The sequence below is a fragment of the Pocillopora damicornis genome, chromosome 4 (assembly GCF_964200805.1).
Source record: "Pocillopora damicornis chromosome 4, jaPocDami1.2, whole genome shotgun sequence".
In the NCBI taxonomy this organism is placed as follows: domain Eukaryota; kingdom Metazoa; phylum Cnidaria; class Anthozoa; order Scleractinia; family Pocilloporidae; genus Pocillopora; species Pocillopora damicornis.
Window position 1 is genome coordinate 16,413,265 of NC_142673.1, and position 14,203 is coordinate 16,427,467.

General features: G+C 37.7%; 3 protein-coding genes across 3 annotated transcripts; 2 read left to right on the forward strand and 1 right to left on the reverse strand.

Moving 5' to 3' along the window:
- Positions 1–1,683: 1,683 nt before the first annotated feature.
- On the forward strand, positions 1,684–6,189 carry LOC113684167 (pyroglutamylated RF-amide peptide receptor). The gene is made up of 4 exons (XM_027201505.2): positions 1,684–1,807; positions 3,135–3,465; positions 4,358–4,667; positions 5,113–6,189. The coding sequence occupies exons 2-4, from the start codon at positions 3,407–3,409 to the stop codon at positions 5,431–5,433; spliced, it is 690 nt and encodes a 229-aa protein (XP_027057306.2). The 5' UTR covers positions 1,684–1,807; positions 3,135–3,406; the 3' UTR covers positions 5,434–6,189.
- LOC149047017 (ribonuclease P protein subunit p30-like) lies at positions 6,055–9,570 on the reverse strand. Its single transcript, XM_089203332.1, has one exon. The coding sequence runs from the start codon at positions 9,545–9,547 to the stop codon at positions 8,621–8,623; it is 927 nt and encodes a 308-aa protein (XP_089059458.1). The 5' UTR covers positions 9,548–9,570; the 3' UTR covers positions 6,055–8,620.
- Positions 9,571–11,224: 1,654 nt separating this feature from the next.
- On the forward strand, positions 11,225–13,238 carry LOC113684166 (chondroitin proteoglycan-2). The gene is made up of 3 exons (XM_027201504.2): positions 11,225–11,411; positions 12,237–12,272; positions 12,926–13,238. Exons 1-3 carry the CDS (start codon positions 11,348–11,350, stop codon positions 13,120–13,122), a joined length of 297 nt encoding a protein of 98 aa, XP_027057305.2. The 5' UTR covers positions 11,225–11,347; the 3' UTR covers positions 13,123–13,238.
- The last annotated feature ends 965 nt before the right edge of the window (positions 13,239–14,203 follow it).

Consider the following 14,203-nt stretch of genomic DNA (forward strand, 5'->3'; position numbering starts at 1 on the left):
TTCTACATCTAACAATGGAAAGTAATTAATGGTGGGTAAACTCAGTGCATTCCCTGGGATCCCTAAGATTCGGCAAAAAGCACGAAAAAAAATAAATTGCACCTGGAAGTCGAAAGGTTTAAGTAGCGTCACGGTATTACGTCATTTTTCATGCATGATTAGTTGTAACGGTATTTTTTTCTCAATTTGTAAACTTGTAATGGTTAAGATGCTGACGAAATTCCTATTTATTAGAAATCATGCGTTATTCAGAGAGCGAGTCTTTCATTCTCTAGTGCACTACAATTAAAAAAATTTCCGTAGCTACCCTTGACAAAATGTGCTGATTTTATCTACTCGAAAAACAGGAAACGCTCGTAAGGATGCGACGATACAAACAAATTTAGCAGATGTAAACGATTGCCTTATTTTCCTTCGAGGAAAGGTAACTGCAATTCCACGAGCTCTTTTTAGTTTCAACCACTCACTGGTTTAATTTGGTTCACAAACTATATGCAACGATCAAAAACCACTGGGATTTACGCAGTCCTAGGTCATTAAATAATTAGCTAATACAAAGTAACTTTTAAAAAACGGCTTTCCGCTTGGTGACCGGTTCTGGATTGTCTTGTGACAATCGGTCTACCCTCTCAGAGCAATAACCTGAGAAAAATATCTACGCGCTACGGGACACATTTACGAATATGGAATCAAAGCAAGATGTCAATAGTTTGTCTAAGCTGTTTATACAGCTTTGAATACATTTGTTTAAAACGCAACTGGGAAAATTAAATTTGTCACACAGAGTCGTAAAACGTAATTAACTCCATAATAAATGTAAAACTCTTGTGAAAATCTCCTTTCAGAAAAAACACTCTTTGTTGTCGATTTTGAGGTGAATTTCGGTAATTTTTCTGCTAAAAAATTATCCAAAATTTTGCGCCATAGTTATTTTATATTGAAAATTTATAAATTTGAAAAACATGCTGGAAGCACATTATTCAGTCAGTATCAGCGATGGCCGCGCGAGTTAAACAAAGAAATGGACGTTTTGATAGCGACACTTAAAAATAAAATGTCACTTCTTCATCTCTTTTTACAGTAGCTTTTTCCCTCCTACGTTAATCGGAATGTAATTTCTGCCACAGACTGATTTCGGACATAATTTACAACGTTTAGCAATGACCAATCGGCCGATGGAACGAACCACTTTAAAAATAAAATTGACAAGATGACATGGTTTAAAAAAAAAACTGAAGAGTATTTAAAGTAGCTTGTGATAAAGAAGTGATTGCAATCTCGCTTCGTTCTGACTCAAGCCGTGTCTTACATGGTACATCTGCCGAGAAAGATAAGTTTTAACACGAGAGCTTCGACTATAAATTCGACTCGCAGAGCAAAGCACATATCCGAAATAACACAAACAATGCAATATGATGAGGTTTCTTTCTTAAAAACAGATACGACACCTAGGAATGAAGCCGGAAAACGTGGCAATTTTACACTTTCCTATAGGGTCTTCTAGTGACAGATAATTGGTCGATCACATCACTACTGATCAAAACTCTATCAATATTTAGCTTTTACTTGTAAATAAATCATACACACGGCAGATTACTCGTCCATCCCACTGAGTTTGTCAGAATGAATTAACAAAAAATTAATGAATGTGTTTCCTGATTATTGATGATTGCTGACAGCCGAGGAAAATCTTCATATCAATAGCTTTGTATTAAATTAATTTATACAGAATAAACAAAGTTGGTTTGAAGAAAGAGGAAGGACACAGCAAAACCTTGAGTTGCAATAGATTTCATCTTGAAACACGGTAAGTGAATACAGCACGAACACTGGTACAGAAGATTATCATCACGGCTAAAATGAAAGAATAGAAAGAGCATTTAGTTCTCTTTTTATACCCTAGCTAGAGGGAGAGCACTGAGGTTTCTCTTCGTATTTTGTCTGTGAATATCTAGCATATAAAGTATGAATATAATGCATGGAAATGTTTCCTTCCAAAAGTAGAATCGATATCATTTCCCCTCAAACTATTGCTTATAAAGGGAATCTCTCAACTCTGAAGATATAGGAATATTAGTTGGTAACACTTTTATGTCCAAACTTTGTAGAGGGCAACCAAAGTTTATCGCGTCGTAAATGAATACTGTTTGACAAGACACAGTTCAGACGTGTGACTTCAAATAATACACATCGATTTCAGTAAATTCATTACGTTCATGTGAGGTGTTACAGCGTCTGAATCGCTTCTAAACAGCAGTTAAAATTCGGATCGGATCAGCCTATCTTAACATGAAGATCACACGCGGAATCGTCAGTAACGCTTGTAAGCTTGCGTTATGTTCTCACGCCATCCTCAAGATACATTAAAAAATTGTTTAGCTGGATTTATGAAAGGTGTGTGAATCAGTTCAGTCAAACTAAATTGATAACCGTCGGCCTAAATTTTAATTTGATTGAACATAACAATTATAATCTGAAGAAGGAGATATATCGTTGCTGGTTCATAATCTTTTGATGAGGAAATCTGAATGAAATTCGCCGCTTTGAACCTTTACAGAAGGTCAAAGTTGTGTTTTTGATGTAGTACTGAAGGTAACCCTGAATTGCTATAAATAAATTTGACTTCGACCAAATATTTATCTGTGAGGAAATCCTCAAAAGAAATTCAAATACGAGCTATAGTTATATAGCCAATGAAGCTGGAAAGCATGAAAACTGAGGTCAAAATGCCTTTGCCGGTTCTATAGTTTAAATGGTCGTCTGATAACAATTCGATTAAAGACATCAAAAAACAAAAAGACACACGAGCCTAAAGTAATTGCGTCTTTAACATTTTCAGCGCAGTTTGACGTCTTTTGCGATTATTATTTCTGAAAAGACACACGATAAAAAGTAATCAGCAACCTACATTTTTCAGGCTGAGTGAACGCGTAAATTTAAATTTGAATGGATACAGACTAAAATTGCCTCGTGTATGGGTGAAAAGTCTCTTTTTTCGAGAATTTCCTACCTACTATTCCTGTGCGCGCTGAGCCAGATAACTGAAACCCTTAAAAAAATAGAAAGAAAATTCTTATCAAAAATAAACTAACTAGATGTACAACATAGCATAAACTTCATTTATAATCTTTCAGATTTTCATCTATCACCAATGAGGGACGTTGGTCTTGTTGCAGCTTTCTCAGTCATGGTTCTGATGGACCTTGTTGGCAACACAATGGTTATCCTCGTAATACTCTTAAACAAGTCCATGAAAACACCAATGAATCGCCTGTTGCTAAACTTGGCCGTTGCAGATGTGACAGTGGCCATTTTCACGGCATTATAGTTCGTTCTTGGACCCTTTTATCAACACCCAACTGGAAGCACAGGGGCTTTATTGTGTAAGTTCATCACAGGGGGGCCTATGATATGGACAGCAGCACTTGTATCAATATGCAACTTAGTTGCCATCTCGTATGAAAGGTGAGAAGTGTTTCATCCGAAGCATCCCCCAAATATTCAGCATGCTCCAGCTACCTATCGGCTGCCCACCGACCTAACGCACCCGACATCTCTACCTACCAACCAGTTACTAACTTACTTACCAAACTACTGACCCACTTATCTACCTACCCACCAATCTTTCGACCATCCAACCTACGATGAGTGACAAAAGTTATGACACGCTCTACTACACCTTGAGCTCTTTCTATAACTCCAGTTTATCTCCCCCACTCCTCTCCTTCATTTCAGTGTTGCCTGAGGTTAACAAAATGGTCTCTAATTTCTTGCAACTTGTTTGGAGGGAAAGCGGGACTTTCAAGTAACTTAAAAGAGATTAATCACAATATCTCTGTTTATCATGTTGAATGGGGGGTTTCTCCACCAATCAAGGGAATTAAGGCACGTCAACTACTTTTGCCACCCATCTTAGACACTCACCGTACCTACCTAACTATCTACCTATTGCCCTACCTAATGCCTACACACGCAGCCATCCTCTCGATTGGATACCTTCCTCCTTCCTACTTACATCTTCTTTGCTAATTTCCCGGCCTACTTAACTAATATGTGACACCACCCAACAGTTCCGGTCCCGGTTGTTCGAAGGTCGGATAACGCTATCCACTGGACAAATCCGGTAGATAGCGCAGTACGTTTTGCTATCACTTATCCGCTGGATAGCGATTTATCCGTTGGATAGGGTTATCCACCCTTAATACAACTGTGCCTTGGTATCTAGGGTTACCTTTCCACTTTTTTTGTGGCCGAAATGACATCACTAGTTCATCAGTCCCTCACGGACAGTTCACCTGTTCCGCAATGTATCGGATCAACTCATCTTTATTGTCTCGTTCTTCACAATTTCTCTAAGATATCAAGCGGTTGTGCTGCCCCTTTCCGGCCGTGGAGAAATTACAAACTGGAAACTTAAATTCATCATCCCAGGTTGCTGGTTGGCGGGCTTCCTTTGGAATATTCCTCTTCTTGTGACCGTGACCTATCAAGAGGAATCAGGAGCCTGTGGAGAGTATTGGCCTGGCCCCGTATCGCCAATAGCTTACAGTTTAGGGTGGGACGTAGTTGCTGGAACATTGCCCATCACTGCAATGAGTTATTGGTACTCAAAAGTTGTTTGCCACCTTTGGTTTGATAAAACTCCTGGGGTTAAATCTGCGGCTACTGTAAGTGCTTATGAAAACTTGCATTCTAGTTTTAGTTTTAGCTAGTCGTCTTCCAAAGACAAACAAATGAAGGCTGACAGATTATCCCACCCATGAATAAGAGCGTGGCGGAGGAGCTCCAAGGGGCACTTGTGAATCTCCGTCGGAAAGAGAAACAAAATCAAAACTATACTTTTAGTGTTGATAGATTTACAACGATTGCAGGTTTTTAGCTTGTTCGTCAAATACAATAAGATATTGCCACAAGTGCATAACAGAGAAAAAATGTTGCCTGAGTACCACGCCTTTCCGGATCTTTTTTATGCTGGCAGAATAAAGATGAGCAGCTCGAGGGTATGGGGCCAAGACGTCCAAAAAAAATTTGACAAGCGGGGAAGAGGTGTAAATACAGAAAATTTTTAAATAGCACAGCCACTACTAGTGTTTTTATCTCTCTCTTTTGCAGAAGATGGTTATTTTGCAAAGAAAAAGGGCAACCTTAGTAGTCATCTCTGTTAGCATCATCTACGCCATATGTTGGGTACCAGTCCTAGTGATGTACACTGTGACCCACGCCCTTCCAAACCAGGAATTATACAGTCGTCTACATAGAGTCACCATTTTATTAGCCATGTTCAATTCTTGCATCAATCCAGTTGTGTACAGCTTCACTAGTACTCGTTTTCGAAAACAATTTTTAAGACTTTTACGGTGCACGAGAACAGCTAAGGGCCAGCTAGCCTCCTTTCACAAAAAGCAACAAGAAAAACCGATAGTGTACCTCTGAGAATTTACAAAGAAGAAATCCAAAGAGAGGTTGATCTTACTTCTGTTTTGTTATTCTAATGAACTCATGGCTAGAAGGCTGAAATTTCAAGTGGCTGATAGCTGTCATTTTACGTAAGCAGAATCGCAAACTCTTTACCATATCTAGAAAGTCAGGGTACTACATTAAACCTTTGACTCTCAAGATTTCAAAAGTAATTCTCCTCACCATCTGCCATATAATTTATGTGATGTTAGTTTCGACCAAGAATCCCCTTATTGATATTTTTCTTGATTCTCATTACTTGTCTGCTTGATATCATACTGATAATGTGAGGAGAAATTCTGTCTAGGTCACTAGTGGGACTTAAAGGGTTAAGACTTATCTTAATTCAATCTAAATGGAGGATATCTTGTAAAAAGGCCGATATACCATTTAGAAATAACAACAGTATGAGGGGCACTTTAACCTTGTGGCTCCTACATGTACATCAGTATCTTGTTAAAGACCCAGATCCCAGTCCCCACTATGCTTATTGTCTTATGTTTGCCCAGGAAAAGCAATGGTTTCTCTTGGAATCTATTTCCAATGAACCAAAAGTTCATAGAGAAGACAACTACAAGACAACAATAAAACATGTAATTCACATAAACCAATGACACTAATTTATTATAATTACTCTATTTTACAACATTGTTGAGTGATTAGAAATGTTTTTATTGGTAATGTTACACAGTGAATCAGAGAGCTAAATAAACCAGAGGTTTATTTGAAAAATCAGCTCCCCATACATTTCAAGTTGCAGGTGGTAGCAAGTTAGTAAAGAAAAAAAACAAAGAACCAAAACACAGACAAAATAAATATATAAATAAACAAAATTTGAATTTATACAACAAAGGAAAAGTTGGTTTAACTTTTCTAATTGTAGGGGAAGGCAGCTAAATTTCTTCTTGTTGTGACACTACATAATGTTTGACTTGCTATAGAAATGAAATTACACTTAAGTCTTTTAAAGATGGTGGAAGATCATTCTAAATATCAATTACCATGTAAGAAATTGATTGTTTACCCACATTAGTTCACACTTTAGGCTTGTAAAAATTATTTTTAGCTGCATATCTTGTGTTGTAGCCATGTATGTAATAAGCATATTGAACATGGTGTCAAATACAGTAGAAGTTTAACCCCTTAACTCCCATGAGTGCCCAAGACAGAATTTGTTCTTACAATATCAATACAATATCAAGCATATAAGTGACAAGAATGAAGAAAAATATCAGTAAGGGCATTATAAGTTGATCCAATCCCAAATTCTCCAAACTAACATTGCAAGAACTGTTTGGCAAACAGTAAGGAGATTTACTAATGAGATCTTGGGGTTCAAGGGTTGAGAAAGACAGATTTACCACTTAGCTCTTTCCTACCAAATAGTTATGCCAGAGACCAATATTACTCAACACAAAAAAATTCACATCAATGTAAGTCTTGCAAAGGAACTTTCAGTTATCACTTACCATGAAATGCTAAGAATTTGTTGATATACCATATGACAAAAATGAGTTATTCACATCTAAAAGTGATTAACTATTTGCTATTTCATTTGTTAATAAATGTCAGAGACAATAGTTGTCTTCAGCATCCATTTATGTGAACCACACTCTGTTAAAATAATCTTTTCATATAGTGAATAGTAGCTTTATTTGTGTTCAAGTTATGGAAAAGTAATTTTATGTCTTGTATTTATAATGTTCAGTATGTATATGTTCTAGTTCAATTTTATCAAATTTTATTTTCTTTTGTGTTTTTGGCTATTGTAATATATGATAATGAGTTTGAAACAAAGGAAAATAAAATTTGAACCAAGGATAAAATTGAACCACAACATACACATTAAACTCTTTTTGCAAATTTGGGCACTTGTGATACAATTGTAATGAGAGGGTCCTTGAAAAGTGGAACCTCAACTGTGCTTGGCTAACATTGGGAAATAGAAGTGGTTTGAATGCTTGCAAGGCAACATTGCCTAGAGCCACTTACAAAAAAAATTCACTGCATGACATCCCTAGAGACAATGAAAGACTAGGTGATAGTCTTACATGATTAACTATAAATAGAAGCCAAACAAACATTTTCAAATTGGTTGCAGTCATCAAAAGGTGGGGGAGAGAGCAGCAAAAATGGAATGAAAATGAAAATATATAAATGGATATTCCTTGGCATTATGGTAGATATTAAATGGAAACTTGAAAGTTGATAATCTGTTATAAATACAACTGATGATATAATGAGTTTCCTTCTTTGGCTGACTCTGCTGGTAAGTGAAACATAGAGAAACCTGACTTTTGATTGGGTACCTGAGCGGACAAGATGGACAGTTGGCAATTCCAGTGTCACTTGGAATTGCCCACTCCCAAACTGCATCAAAACTCTTGTAATTAGCTGACATACTTTGTGACTTCTGACAACTTGTTAATTAAAAAATAAAACAGAAGATGTTACAACTGCTCCTCTCAACCCCCACAAAAACTTAACAAAACCAATCACCTTAACCTGCACCAGGTTAGTGATGAATTCAAAATGACATTTGTGTTATCAAAAATTAATCCCATAATTCATTTTTGTCTCATCCTATAGGTTGTTAATGCCGTTATTACATGCTGTTGAAACTAGTAGCACATTGTATTGACTATGAAGCTTTTTGAATTTTTAAGACCTTCTCTTGCAAGTTATTATCTTGTTACTGGTAAGTTGTTTAACCCTTTAACTCCCATAAGTGACCAGGACAGAATTTCTCCTTACAATATCCATACAATATCAACCAGAAAGGTGATGAGAATAAAGAAAAATATCAATTTGGGGATAATTACTGGATCCAATACTAAATTCTCTGTACTAACATTATAAGAATTGTATGGTTGACTGTAAGGAGAATTACAAATTTGATCTGGGTGTTAAAGGGTTAATGGTGAAGCATAGGGGCTGCTAAACCTAGTGCTTGTCTTATCTATATAAAAATCCACTGAAGGTATGAGTAGCTGCAATGTGCAAGATACATCACAAATCATTATTATTAATAGACAAAGTGGAATAACTCTTTCTCAGAGTGATCATTAATTAATATCTACTGGATATCATTGGCAAAATTAAAGAACACTTAGTTGATAAAGATACCACAACTCTGGTGTTAAAACTGTTTTAAATAAAATACCTATGGAATTTTTGCTCTCTTTTCCTCTGGCTCACCATCTTCATTCCCATTAGTTTCAGTTACACTGTTCTTGTTGACAGCATCTTTACTTTCCTCATCTTCATTGCCAAAGGTACCGTTTAAATTCCTTTCATTCTCATCAGTTTGGAAATTTAACAACTTCCCTGAAATTATAGACTTTTCTGTGCCTTTTCTTGCCTCAGAATGAAACAAAACAGCTCTACAGTTTTTTGTCACTGCAGATTTTGATTGTTCTTCCTTTAATTTAAAGAGCATTCCTAGATTGACGATATCATAAGGTCCACGAAAATCAAGCACGTCCTCTGCTCCACTTGTTATGATGATGTTTTTTCCCTTGGTGAAAATTGCGAGGTCCATAGCGATAGACAACACTGTTGTTCTTTCCGACGGACTCCGCAACGCAGTCGAATAAATAATCTCAAAATGTACTCCACGCTCAGCGGCTGCATGAATTGCTGGGAACCTTAAGTGAAAGGGTAGCCTCCTCGTCATATCAAAGGAAATAATGTCAATTTCTAGCGTCTTGCAAGCTTGTTGATAAAGTTTATCAGTTGTTGGCTGAACGGCTAAAATATCAAAAGACTGCACAACTTCGCTTGAAATTATTGCAACTTGGCTTTGATCCTCTAGTGGTACAGTTATCCGCGAATAAAACTTCAACTTGGGGTTTCTTTTTCTCATGTCTTGAATGGAAGGAAGAGCATCCCAATCTATTGGTGTCACAGCAACATGGTCTTTTACCTTTCTCTTTCCCTTTTTCTTCCCTTTATCTACCTCATTCTGGAATATATAGGTTTTGGAGATTGCAATAGTCTCGTAACCGAGCTTAACAGCTTTAGCGACGAGTTTTTCAGTTGCACGTGGATCATCGAGGAAGGGAACGTTCAGATCAGCAAACGCCGCCATATTGAAAAATATACCCGCTGACCAGCTGATTCTTTGAACTTACGGACTCAATCTCGACCAGAAGAACTGAATAGACCGTCAAAAATTGGACTGGACTATCCAACGTCGAACGGAGTAGTTCAGGACAAGTTCGACTACGGGCAAGACATTTGAATTCCAGTTTCCAGCATAATATCATAAATATTTATAACTCCTGAAGCTTCTCTGTACTCTCAATTAGCAACAAAGTTGGAACAATTTTCATGGCACGGTACGGTGCTTTTCTTCATAGAAAAGTGTGAGACCGCTAATAGGTCGAATCTTGTTTTTGCTCAGGGCGTCATTTCACGAAACTCTTCTCATAATTTTGTTGGTGAACTAAATATTTCACTGGAAGGAAATCCTGAAAGCGTTGTTTTCGTCTTGGATTCTCTACTTCTCGCTTATCCTACATTCTACTTCAACTCGCAATTGTATTACAGATTCCACCTTTCAAAACTCCCTATCAACTTCATGATCATTTCACGATCGAAAATGCTATTGGGAATTTTTGTCGAGTCTATCATAATAACTATCTTACTCTAAGAGATGTGTGGTAAGAAGAAATCGGGCATATAATCTACCTTCAGGTATGATACAAGGGTCGACCAGATATCCGGTAAGACCCCCTCGTACTTACAAACATTTAGCCTTTCGATCCCCCTGACTCACAGGAATCATTGCATACACTCACTTCCTCCCTGCTGAGCAGGGCGTCTGTGCTAAATATCTAATTATTTGTTGCTCATAATTAGCGTTTGCACTTTTTCTGCGATCCGGTTTTCGCTCAAGTTACCAAAAGGCAACTTAAATTATTTGGCAGCTCGGTCCACTCAGTGACCTGTCTTTATTTATCGCCAAGGTGTCAGAGGATTTCGGAGGGGATTACATGGTATTCAGGGGAGGGGGGGGCATAAGAGGATCAGTTGTTGTCACCAGAAGAGTGGAAGGGGAGGCGGGCAATAGTCATTTGAATGCCAATGAGTGGGTATCATGAGAATAATACAGAGCCTTAGGAGGGAACAGTGATCAGTTAACTTTCATTGCGACACAAAAATCCTCTGACCCTTCCCCCCCCACTTCCCTAGGCGAAAAATTATGACCACTCCCTTTGGACAGATTTATCCCATTCCCTCTTGTTGTAGTTCTTGTTTAAGAACATGAGGCGTAGATTGTAAGACACGCACACGTTTTATTCCGAAGCAAAGAACTCTAAAACTAAATCACATCACACGTGAATAATGATCAAAGCCTATATTTGATATGCGGCCGCCTAGGTACTAATATGATGACCGCTGGCCGGACACGGGATTAGCCAATATAATGACCACTCTAGCTAACTATGGTAAGCTTCGCAGTCTTCCATCAGGGTCGTGAATTAATGCTACACCCAGATATAGCTTCATTAAACGGAAACCATATATCAGCCACTTTTAAGACACCATTAAACTATATACAAGAGGATATATACCCTTGCTAAATGCCAGCAATAACGAACTATTGAAATCAGAAATTATAAGGATTCTCCTATTTTATTTGGACATCTGGTCTACATAAAACATTTTCGTGTGAGATTTAATTGAACAGATTAAAGTTGTCACGAAAACGGGACACTCTGTCACATCAGCTTATTCAGGCGTTCCAGATGTTATTGCATCTGGCAGTTCTTGAACTGGAGTTGTAATATAAGGAGCATGTATGGGGAAGGATTTCATTAAACAGGAGGGAATTGGGAAAAGGTAGTAAATAGTAGTACCCAGAGTAACATTCCTCACAACAAAGATGATTGTGAAGAGTCCGTGGATACTGTGGGGAAACATTTTACTGCTTCTTCTGCTATGTTCGGGTTTGTAGACACAGTGAAATAATGTTGTTTTGTAACCTAAGACTAATATTCAAAGCTTACTGTACAGGAATCAGCTCCAGAAAGACTAAAAATCAGAGTGCATCTAGAATTAATCTAGACGTACACATACTCAGAAAGCGGCAGTGTTACCGGCAAACCGCGGTCTAATTTATGTTTTACAAATCTTTGTTCTTCTCTGTTTCTTTGAAACAAATATGGTCAAAATCGGGAACCATTCAGCACCATATTCATTGAGACGATTCATCAGTCTCTTTAGCCTATCTTACCACTTTTTAGGCGAACGCAGGCAACTTTTTTATACCGTCGATGTCATCTGATTCTGCTAAATTATATCTTTGCCAAACGGTTTACAACAATACGACCGTGAATAACTGTTAAGTTAATTTCTATATGTGCTTAGCCATAGTTCGAGGGAGCTTGAAGGAGCTCGGAGCAGCTCGAAGGAGTTGTATCTTGCTTTATATGCGAACGAATGAGTTTACTTCTTCTTTATTTTAAGTATTCGTCAGGAATTCATTCCTTTTAGTCTGTAAGTTCGAATATAAACTCACCCTCTTATTGTTTGGGAATTATACTCACAAAGGCAATATATGAATGAATTGGCATTGTTACATGACTTAGATGGAGTCTTTCAGGCTTTATTCTCACTTCTGCGCATGCTTGAGCAAAGTTCAGTACTGCAATAATCACTCTCATGCATCTTCACGACTTAGAGTGAAACTGTTTTCTGCCTCGGAGAGTTAGAACGCATCAAATGAAAAAAATACTATTGCCTTGAATGACTGTATGTTTACTTATGCACAGGTGTATTGTCAAGAGTGTTGGAGAAAAGAGCTTCAGGTAAGAAAAGCCTTCGGTGATATAAATACTGCAAACGTTCTGTACTTTGCCAAAAAGGCCGAACAGTCGAACAGTCGAACAGTCGAACTGGCTCTGGTGCAATGTGTCATCGGGGCCAAAATTAGACCTCAGAAGCATCAGAGGAGAAGTGAAAAAAAAAAAGAATTGGGGACCCGTTAAAAGGAAATTCGTCACGGTTTGTCTACCTTGAAGACTTCGACCATAATTTTTTCATGTTTAGTAATTTACATTATCGTGTCCCTCTTTAGTGTTTCTCTTCTTTGAGGTGCATGATTATTTACTGAAGATTTATTGCTGGGATAATAAAAGTTCTTCAAAATTACGTGACGTATCTCTTTACATGTGTGGACATATGATTAAAACCGCATTATTTGCCGTCATCGAAGATAAAGGCGGCCTCATTGTTAATCTCAAACACAATCATTGACTTTCAGAGAATTTCTTTACATCGCCTTCCGGTGGCCAAGTCCTCTTCATCAAAGTCGGGAAAATGTATCTTATTTAGCTATTCCTTACATTCCGCCGTTAAAAAAAAAAACATCACTAAACTCACCTGGATGTCTTATTTTACACCTTGGTCTAACTTCTGGCGGAAGAATTCTCTTATTCAATCTGCCTTATTTCTTTTCCAGATTTTTGTCAAAGCCATGCAGCTGGGGTGCACGCTGATCCTAATAACTGCTTTGGTTTCATAATGTGTGACATGGCTGGTACCACACATGAAATGTCATGTCCTGCGGGACTTAAGTTCAATCCTGCTATACTTGTCTGTGATTGGCCGAACAATGTCGAGTGCGAGGATGCTGGAAGTGGAGAGCCTGCAGGCTAGAGAAACCGAGTAGGATCCGGTCTCCCTCATCATTGGCCAATGAAGACGTAATATTTCAATACTTAGATTACGTGTAATAGAAACATTATATCCCCAAATAAAACATTGTGACAATATGATTTCTATAAGTGCAAAAATTTTCTTCCGGTTTGCTGAGAGTTAGACAAGCCTTGACCATGATATGATAATGCGGATGACTTTTTTATGAAGACCAGCGAGTATCAGAGGCTAATTGATCCTAGGTTCTAATTAATTCCCAACGTATAATTGATCGACTTGTACCTGTCCCGGCGAGCAAGCCCACAGAAAATTCTCCAATCATCAGGAAAATATTGTTATGATGCTCTTTTTTAAAAAAAGCTTGAACCTTCAGTCTAGATGGAAATGTGCGGTTTCCTGGACTTGAATTAATTCATCGTTGATGGAGAAGATGAAACCGTACTTCATATGACTCTTTTTGAATTGGTAACTCCCGCAAAGCAAAAACACCTTTGCTCGCTCGTATACAGCCGCTCTCCATCCTCCAAAAAGAAAATGAAACGGGCTCACCAAAAGTTAACAAACTCAGGGATAAGAACTTAGCCTCGAGGATCTATCCACATCATTGATATAAATCGTTCATTTGCCTCAATAATTTTACCTTTTTATGAAGTAAAAGCTCTTCTAAACGGATGCTGAAGTATCCGTCAGATGTAAGTGACAGATCATCACTACCCACGGGAGTTTTCCCGCTGAGTTAATAATAAAAAAATTAACATTTGATGTGCGTGGCAACACAACAATCACTGAAATATGAAATATGAAACAGCAAGATGGCGCTGAAGAGTTAATTGATTTCATTACGATTCATGGTCTTCAAAGGTTTATTGCCATTTACCCGACTGGGAATTCGAAAAACTGATATCATTAATTTATGAAAATACTTTATGTTGCTTTAGAAAAATCTGAGCCAATATGGCGCAACACGTTAGCCTCACCATAACTGACTTTCCTCTCTTCTAAGTCCAAATTGGTTAAACACAATTGCTGCAAAATCACTGAAAAATCTCTGAAACTTCGAAATAGCATAGCAATTCTTTTA

Excerpts from the sequence above, each read along its gene's own strand:
- LOC113684167 (XM_027201505.2), top strand. The coding sequence starts at position 3,407 with ATGATATGGACAGCAGCACTTGTATCAATATGCAACTTAGTTGCCATC. Across the intron at positions 3,466-4,357 it reads GTTGCCATCTCGTATGAAAG|ATATCAAGCGGTTGTGCTGC; the intron begins GTGAGAAGTGTT and ends AATTTCTCTAAG. Across the intron at positions 4,668-5,112 it reads GGGTTAAATCTGCGGCTACT|AAGATGGTTATTTTGCAAAG; the intron begins GTAAGTGCTTAT and ends TCTCTTTTGCAG.
- LOC149047017 (XM_089203332.1), bottom strand. The coding sequence starts at position 9,547 with ATGGCGGCGTTTGCTGATCTGAACGTTCCCTTCCTCGATGATCCACGT.
- LOC113684166 (XM_027201504.2), top strand. The coding sequence starts at position 11,348 with ATGATTGTGAAGAGTCCGTGGATACTGTGGGGAAACATTTTACTGCTT. Across the intron at positions 11,412-12,236 it reads GCTTCTTCTGCTATGTTCGG|GTGTATTGTCAAGAGTGTTG; the intron begins GTTTGTAGACAC and ends ACTTATGCACAG. Across the intron at positions 12,273-12,925 it reads GTTGGAGAAAAGAGCTTCAG|ATTTTTGTCAAAGCCATGCA; the intron begins GTAAGAAAAGCC and ends TTTCTTTTCCAG.